The sequence below is a fragment of the Nuphar pumila genome, chromosome 3, assembly GCF_984573655.1.
Source record: "Nuphar pumila chromosome 3, dmNupPumi1.hap1.1, whole genome shotgun sequence".
Taxonomy (NCBI): Eukaryota; Viridiplantae; Streptophyta; class Magnoliopsida; order Nymphaeales; family Nymphaeaceae; genus Nuphar; species Nuphar pumila.
In genome coordinates, this window is record NC_143251.1 from 16,219,158 (window position 1) to 16,228,053 (window position 8,896).

General features: G+C 36.1%; 1 protein-coding gene across 1 annotated transcript; it reads right to left on the minus strand.

Moving 5' to 3' along the window:
* Positions 1-5,603: 5,603 nt before the first annotated feature.
* On the minus strand, positions 5,604-7,926 carry LOC149842121 (DNA topoisomerase 2-like). The gene is made up of 5 exons (XM_090000590.1): positions 7,812-7,926; positions 7,516-7,677; positions 6,144-6,442; positions 5,919-6,000; positions 5,604-5,795 (listed from the first exon to the last, which is right to left on the minus strand). The coding sequence occupies exons 3-5, from the start codon at positions 6,254-6,256 to the stop codon at positions 5,604-5,606; spliced, it is 387 nt and encodes a 128-aa protein (XP_089856716.1). The 5' UTR covers positions 6,257-6,442; positions 7,516-7,677; positions 7,812-7,926.
* Between the last annotated feature and the right edge of the window lie 970 nt (positions 7,927-8,896).

Here is an 8,896-nt window from a genome sequence, read left to right on the forward strand (position 1 = left end):
GGGAAGCATTGCAGTGAGAGTCTCATTACGGGAGGAGGAACTTATGTTCTTAGCGTATCTGAAGCGGGGTGATTGCTGGGTTGGTAGTAAAATTGTTGATTTTTTTTTTTTGGAAACCCAAAAAAAGAGATATAGTCCTCATCCCTGCGGCTTAAAACTCCGAAGCTAGGACCCTCGCCTCCAGGACTTACGCTGAGCATGGGAGTAAAATGCCCTTTTTTGGGGCTTTAGATCATCTTCACATGAGCACATCCACATGCCTTCTTTTTTTTTTGGTTTGAACTTGTGAACATAGTGACACGTTTTTTGGGCAAAATTTTGTTTTTCAAAAACTCACAAGAAATTAAATTTTTTTTCATAGATCTCGCATTTTTTGGCAAAATCTCGGCAATAAAAAAAAAATTTAAATATAAAACAAAAAAATTATAAGAAAATATTAATAAAGATTATTTAAAAATAAAAATACACAGTTTTTTCATGATAAATAGCGGTTTAAAACATAAATATCGCGTTTAAATCATGATATTCATGTTTTTTCATAAATCTTGTGATATTTTGAAAATCTCGCAAGAAATTGCTGTTTTAAACTTTCAGGCAATTTCCCGCGATATTTGTCACTGTGCTTGTGAAGTCTCATCAAATTGGTGGCATTAACACAGGTCGCTCCTACTTGATTAGCAGCGGCATACTGTAAAGACTTCTTTTGATCCAAAAGAGATAAGAATGCAAAAAAAAAAAAAAATTTATCCACTTGTCTGGTGGGAGCAGATAGTACACGTCACTTTGTGTTGGGGGCGTTGCAAGTATAACTGGCAGCCTATCCACTGGCGTAGCTGGGTGTGCGTGCGCGCGTGTGTGTGGTGGTGGGGGCAAACAGGGGTGTAGCAAAAAAAAAACGTGTGATATTTGGGGAATTTTTTTTTTTGAGATAAAATAAAAAATGGCTGCAATTATTAATAAAAATCTATTTCACATGGACAAATCAAACTATTTGCTGCAGTCTGGGCTGGGCTTTAAATATATTTTTTTTAACTATTTTGGGATGCCCCCCCGCCACGCCTATGAGCCTAACCCCAACACAAGAGAATTTCTCTTCTTAAAATTAGCGGTGGCAATCTGGTTGGGTCAGCGGGTTGGCGGGTCAGAATACTTCAACACGAACACGACCCGTTTATTAAACGGGTCAGATGTAGCAAACACGAACACGACCCATTTATTAAACGGGTAACCCGACAAGACATGGTTAACCCGTTTAATAAACAGGTCGGGTCAATACGACACGATTACATGATATGATGACCCGTTTATTAAATGGGTCGACAAGATAACCGCACAGGCGCACACCACCACTGGAAAGGAGAGGTCTCGGGCTCTTGACTGCGGCTGGGTAAGAAAGAGTTAGGTGGGTGACTAAAGTGTAAAGTTAGGAGTTAGAGTTAGATAAGTTTATATATATATATATATATATATATATATATATAAAAGCGAATTGCGGGTTGACAGGTTTGTGTAAACGGGTTGACCTGCCCACCTAACCCGTTTATTAAACATGTCAAACGGGTTGGCATACCCCTAACACGAACACGGCCCATTTAATAAACGGGTTAGGCGGGTCGACTCATTTACAACACGAACCCGTTTAAGCCAAACCTTAACCCGGCTAAGAAGCGGGTTGGCGGGTCGGGTCAGATTTTGCCACTCCTAGTTAAAATGTTACATATGAATACTTTTCTTTTGTTTGTGACATGAAAGGGAATTGGAGAGAGAGAAAGAGAAGCTTGTTGATATAAAAAAAATTCTCCATCTTAGATTTTAAAAAATTTCATGTGAAAATTTCCTCTTGTTTGGAATAATTGAAAAAGCTATGCCTTTTTTTTTCAGTCACATTTTTTCTTATCATTTTTCACTTCCACACGTTAAAAGAGTTGATGAAAAGTAAACCAATGAATAATATATTATATAACCTCACTAATTTTTTGAATTATTTGAGGGCATATTCTAGTGATCAATTATTATAAAATCCCAAAAGGAAAATATCGCCTACCTTGCGGCATGCGTATAAAGGGATCGATGGTTGTTGGGGTTGGACTGGTTTACTTGTTCGTGTTATTAGTGATCGGCATGATTTCTTTCCCATGCATACGTTATATCATTAGAATAGCGTGTTTACAGTTTATCTCTTAAATTGTCCTAAACAGCTAAAAAAGACATACATATATATATATATATATATATATATATATATATATATATATATATATATATATATATATATATATATATATATATATATATATATATATATATATATATATATATATTCATAGGTGTATGCTTTTAACTTGACTTATAAGTGGATTCTATAATTATCGATACTAAAGTGAATCATTCTGTATCGGACACACAAAAAAAAAAAAATATCGATCATAACATGACATGTGTTAAAACCACTAAAATAATATTAAAAATTAATTTTGTGTTAAAACCACTAAAATAATATTAAAAATTAATTTCTAGTATTTTTTTACATTTATTAAAAAATAGCCAATTCAGTGATGAAGCGTATCAATTTTCTGCCGATACAGATAATATTGGGTAGGAGTGGCCAATACATATCAAATCACTAGAAAATGGATACGATATGTACTGACCTGAATCGGCCATTTTTTAGTAAATATAAAAATAGTTTAAAAGTAATATTTTAACATTATTTTAATGATTTTGAGATGTGTCACGTTATGATTGACATGTAATATTTTTTAATTTATTTTTGGCAGATTCATAACGATTCACTTGAGAATCGGTATCGGCCAATTCACCTGAATCGTTGGCCAAACAATACAGGTCCGATTCCGATACTGGCCATGATCTGATTGATATTGGGTTCGGATTCTGTAGGGAACATTCACCCATCTTGACTATTAAACAGAAAAAAAAAACGTGGGTCCTTTAATTAAAACCTAGCCCATAGATTATCCTATCCTTTGCCTTTTAACTGTATAATATGTAGGTATTTCACCACCTAGCCAGTGCATTATCCATCATGCTACAAACTTCAACATCCATGCCATTATCAACATTGTGTAACATTCAAAGAACAGGCAGCCAACTTCAATTTTCTACAATTTGTACCCTAAATATGATCAATCATGTTTGCCATGCCTATCTCTATCGTCATAATCCAAATTTTCAGCCATCTCATTAGCCACCTCTATTCGTAGTCAGTTCATGTAGATGGTGAGCCAAATGCGAACTCAGTCATTATAAGTAGGAGTGTCAACTGGTCGGGTTTGGTTCGGACCCAGGTACTGAAACCAGACCAGATTTTTGGGTATGGTATCGGGTCCAGACCTGGGTCTAATTGGGTCCACTACACAAAAATCATACCTGGATCCAATAAGAACTACGTGAACCAAACCTGGTAAAACCATATTTTTTTATCATTTTTACATTGAAAAATTGCGGTTCTTAATTGGAACTCCGGTAGTGTCCAGGTCTAGTATAAAATTTCACAAACTATACCTGGGTCCATGTATTAATCCAACTTTTGGGTCTGGACCCCGGTCTTAATCGGGTCTTTTTATTTATCACCATACCCGTACCCTATAGGGTTTGGTTCGGGTCGGGTTCAGTACCAGGCTCATTGACACCCCTAATTATAAGTAGCCGAGCCTATCACCAACAAGGGATGTTCGGCTTCGTTCATCTTGTATATGTTCGTTCAAATAGCTTATATAGAATTTATAAATAATAAATTTTAGAAGTATATTAGCTCAATTAATTAGTTGGATGGTTGTACTCAACCCTTAATATTTCTTTTTTTTTACTCAAATGAGCCAGCTCTGACTTGGCTGTTTTGTGACGGGCAACCTACGAGCCATCAGCTTGCCTTGGCTCAAATGAGTCAAGCCCGAACAGTAGCTGTTTGTAAACTAGACGAGCCTGAACAGCTCCTGTTTGGTTTATTCATCTCTCTCTCTCTCTCTCTTCTATTTTCGGGATATTTTAAGCTTTGTTGTTCTATTATTGAAACAATTAGATACGTTTTTCTTTTCTTTTTTTCATTCATGAGGACCCCTCTCATCTGGTAGGGGTGACTGGTGAATGTTACCAAGTTCACGGAGACATCACGAGTTCAAAACTCAAGGCCGGTAGATAGGGCTAAGATGAGCGGCTCATACCTTGGCTCGTGAAAAGCTTGTTCAAACTCTCATGAAATAGGCCTGGCAACCCCAATACAAACAACAGAGTGTTCTGCTCAGCTTGGCTGATATAGGGTTGTTACTAATAATAAATATATTTTATACCATAGAGTTTAGATGGTTGAAGGGTTTGCTTACAAGTTTAGAGTTTAAAGTTCCAACACTACAAGAAAAATGTGGATTAGCGACGGATGCTATCCGTCGCTAAACAGTTTAGCGACGGATAGCATCTGTCGCATAATCCTGGTCGCTAATTAGTGACAGAATTTATCTGTCGCTACTTTCGTCACTAATTTACGATGGATTAACAATGAACATGATCTGTCGCGAGTCCGTCGCTAAATATGCACTTATTTGGGTTTGCGACGGATAATATTCTGTCGCTAAAATAACGACAGAATATAATCCGTCGCAAACCATCAAAAATTCATCGTTGAATATTAGCGACGGATATTATCTGTCGCTAATCTATCATAAAATTTAAAAAAAAAGAACCCTAAGATGTGCACTTCGTACGCCTTGAGGCGCATGCCTCGAGGCGAGGCAAGGCACGCCTCATGCCAAGACATACACGCCTTGAATTTTTTAATCAAATGAGGGTCAAAGTCCTCATTTAATAAAAAATTAAGGGTTTTTTTACGCAATTTTAACTAAGCTGCTAGTAAAAAATCGGGTATGATCCATAAAAAACAAGGTCTCAAACATAAGCCCAAGAAAAAATTTGGTCCATAAGAAACCGGGACCCGCGCCGGGGAAACCCCCGAACCCTCATGTAAGGAAAAAAACTTTGAATCAGACTCCACAACTCATCACGTGTCCCCTAATTGGCACAACTTTGACCAAGTCTTATTATTGTTAATATATATATATATATATATATATATATATATATATATATATATATATATATTTTAAAATTCAGTTGGTTAACTGGTGTGACATGTCAGTTTTGTGGTGTCTGAGTAAGGTGCTTCTCCATGAGCATAGGGTCTAATATACTAAGTTTAGTGTTTTATTTCTCACTATTTTTTTCACCTTCAGATGTTCAATGGAAAATTCTATTTGAATTCTGAATGGAGAAAACTAACTACTATTTGATTGTTGTAAATTTCAATGAAAATTTCTGAATTGTGTTTACAAATCACATACCCACAGAAAGATGAGTTAATGACACAGACCAAACAAATTTAGTTAATGAAAAATAATAAATTCATAAAATATTTTGGGTCACTTTTTGAAAGGATTTCATATATTCAAGAAGTAGAAGCTAAGGATTTTTTTTTTCACCAGAAATATAGTTCAATACAGTTGCCAGAGTTTCCCCAACATACCGATAGCAATGATGTCATTAAAGATCCTCCAGAATAATGTACATTTTCATCTTCAAACAGAGCTCTATTGTCATACCTTGGCCTGTGTGACAAAATTGCGCTTGAAAGAGTAGAAAAGGATTTTTCTTTGTCCTGGTTTTAGACCATCAAGCATGGATGGAATTGATCTTTCCAAATCAGCCCGTGAGAACAGAATAAGCTCCTTGTTGACAAAATCCCTGTACTTAATGCGCTTTTCATTCTGATCAAGGTAAGTTCCTTCCTGGAACATACCAGAAATCAATTATAGAGAAAAACAAGCAACACAAGCTAGCCTGATCTTCATGAAGAAGCAGCAAACTGATAGTACATCATACTGTTTAAGCCAAGTCTTCCTGTCTTCTACCTTCTTCTTGCTGAATGCCAACTCAATTGCATCCTCATCATGATCATCCACCCACACAAAATCTTTCTTATGTTTCCCACCCCTGCATAAGGCCACAAAAGCAAGCATTGGAATGACCAAATCAAGACTGCTGAGTTTCTTCAAGAATGTAAAGGCTCGTGGGTTCTGTTATGCACCACAATACAAGAAACCAACCTTGCATTATCCAAAATATAAATAACATACCTTATAGTATTTGATAGTCCAACCACGTGTACTTCCTCCCAAGCTTTCCTTCCATGATTCATACTCAGGCATGGAATAGAAAGATAATACCTTACCATTTTTATTTGTTGCATGTAGATAAAAATGAAAGATTAGATAAAATCTCACAACAGATCAATTCTGTTGTAGTTGGCATTTACACTGACCTTTACTATTGGAGTGATGAATTCCACCAAGAATGAAGGAATTTTCAACAGAGATGGCCAGAAAGAATGCATGAAATTTATGAGCAGTCCTTTAACGTGGGAACCATCATGATCCTGCATCACTTTTGTTATCAGCTAAGAGCTTAGAAGGCAATGAAAATCAATTCTTGTGATTCACACACAGCAAACAGATTCCCAAATACAGAAAACTTTGACATGCTGACAGTTGGATAATATGCAACACAGCTAATATGTGCAAGTTGGTAGGTCTATTGTACATGATTCTCACACTTACTGAAGGATCCCTACCAGATTGACCTTGCATTGCTTCACAATATACAAAATTTCAGTAAAACTATGGCCAAATTGATTCAGGCCAAAAAACAAACCTTGATTTCAAGTTGCTAAAGCACTTTATCTCAAACCAAAAAAACCATGAATCTAACTTTCACAATTTGTAACTGAAAATAGCTCAATAAAAAGAAGTATATGGACAACATCCTAAATAAATAAAAATCCTCTATATATTGATTAAAAATTCACAAAATTTTCAGATCTTACAAAGAAAATATTGTACTTAGGAAGTCTAAAGATATGAAAGAAATGATGCATAACGCAAGCAAAAAATTATGCCTATCTCATGTATTCTGAATCCTTCACAACACTTTTGCCAGCAACACCACATGTGCACACATGCATACACACACACACACACATGCAAACACATGCATACATACGTGTACTTATGAAATTAAAAGTTTCAGCAGCTTTTCTGTGACAGTGTTCAACACAAAAAGGATAAAACTTTCTGGTGAAATAAACACCCATCTTATTCCAACGTCATATGCATAAAAAGGAAATGTAAAATAATGACATGTAAATGGGCCAAATGCAAAATGTTTATGAAGCTAGGGATTCAACAGAGACAATTAAAAAGTTGGAAGATGATAAAGAAATTATGACTGAAATAAAGATGTCAGATTGAATAGCAACATCATTAGCCTGACATGCAGCATATGGAGAAGGTAAATACATATTTCATGTGTATTACTTCAATCTTCATTCTTTGAATGTTTCATATCTATCACAGGTCAATAATGCATGACTCTCATTTAATATTGCGTGTAGTTGAATGACCTTGTATTTCAGTTAATAAACAATTTCCTACGCAATGGATATGATTGTACCTGAAAGAGATGAATGTAATAAATGGCTCATCTCAAAGCCAAAAAGTTGATAAAAGTTCATGGGAGTTAATATCTTAGACGAAAAGTTGATTGTTTTCAGAGAAGAAGCTTCATCTGTCTGCTTTTGCTCTCCAAATTCCACGTTTTCAAGCATCTCAAAATCTGCAAAGTCACAACTTTTTTACATTATTGGAGAACAAGAGCAACTATTGTTTGAAATGAGTCCTCCAACATATACATGTGTGAGTTATACAGGCAGAGCAAATAAAAAGAAGACAATGGGACATCACTATTACCATTCGCCTCTGCGCCAAGGAAATCTGCAATTCCACTCCGGTTGACTAGATCTCCATTTTTTCTTTCCATTTGTATGCTAGCTTAAGTAATGGATTGAGACAGTCATCCCAAGTGCTTTTCCAGCAACAGAGGCAAAATCATTGCCTATGCTTGATATGCATATCACATAGAGAAGGGTGATGGCGCAGGAATGGTGAGCCTAATCACACGGACAGATCACATAGAAGTAGATGATAAGACAAAAAGGTCGGCAAAGTCACACAATAATAGTGACTGATAAGCAATGGCCAAACATGTGGAGATCTATGAAAAGAATACCAGATCGAACTCTCCCCCATACAAGAAACATTTAACCAGAAAAAGCAACAATTAATGAAAAGACACCCTTTAGTTCATGAATAGGCACTTATGAAATTAGACACAAACAAAACAATTAAATATGGTCACTTAGTGATTTATTTACATAAAAATAGAACAGAAGACATGGAGAACGATGGTGAACAGAAATAAAGACGACTAATAAATAAGTGTGCTCATACAGAAATAAAAACAAGGAATTCAGGCTTTGTTTGTATTTACCATACAAAGTGTGGACCGATTTGACGGATGGCAGCCTCCCAACCAGCAGCCCATATCTTGGCCCCCTCGATGGCTATAGCGAACGGTGTAAGAATCAGTAGAGAAAGCATAGAGAGACAAGCATAGTAGTTCATCCCGCTAAGGCGAACTACCCAATCTGTGATTTATGTGAAAGAAGGTCGGGCGCCAAGGTGAATGGTGACGCTGTTTGTTTCCCAAAAGAGAACGTTGAGAAAAGGAAACAATCAACAATTCTCAATAGCTAAGAGTGTGGAACCCTGCAAAACTAGGGGGAAATAAGAGCGATTTTTGTTAATTATCTTAGGCAAACTAATAAAAGAAAAAAAACTGGAATCTTCTCAGAACTCTACAATTTCTACTAAGAATGCAATTAGTTAGGTAAGCATGCCAGGAACAACAAAAATCGAAAGCTCACGCCTAAAGAGATCATGAAAAACAGTGATCACTGTAGATTTAGGGAAAGCCAACGGAGCAAGAACTCGCC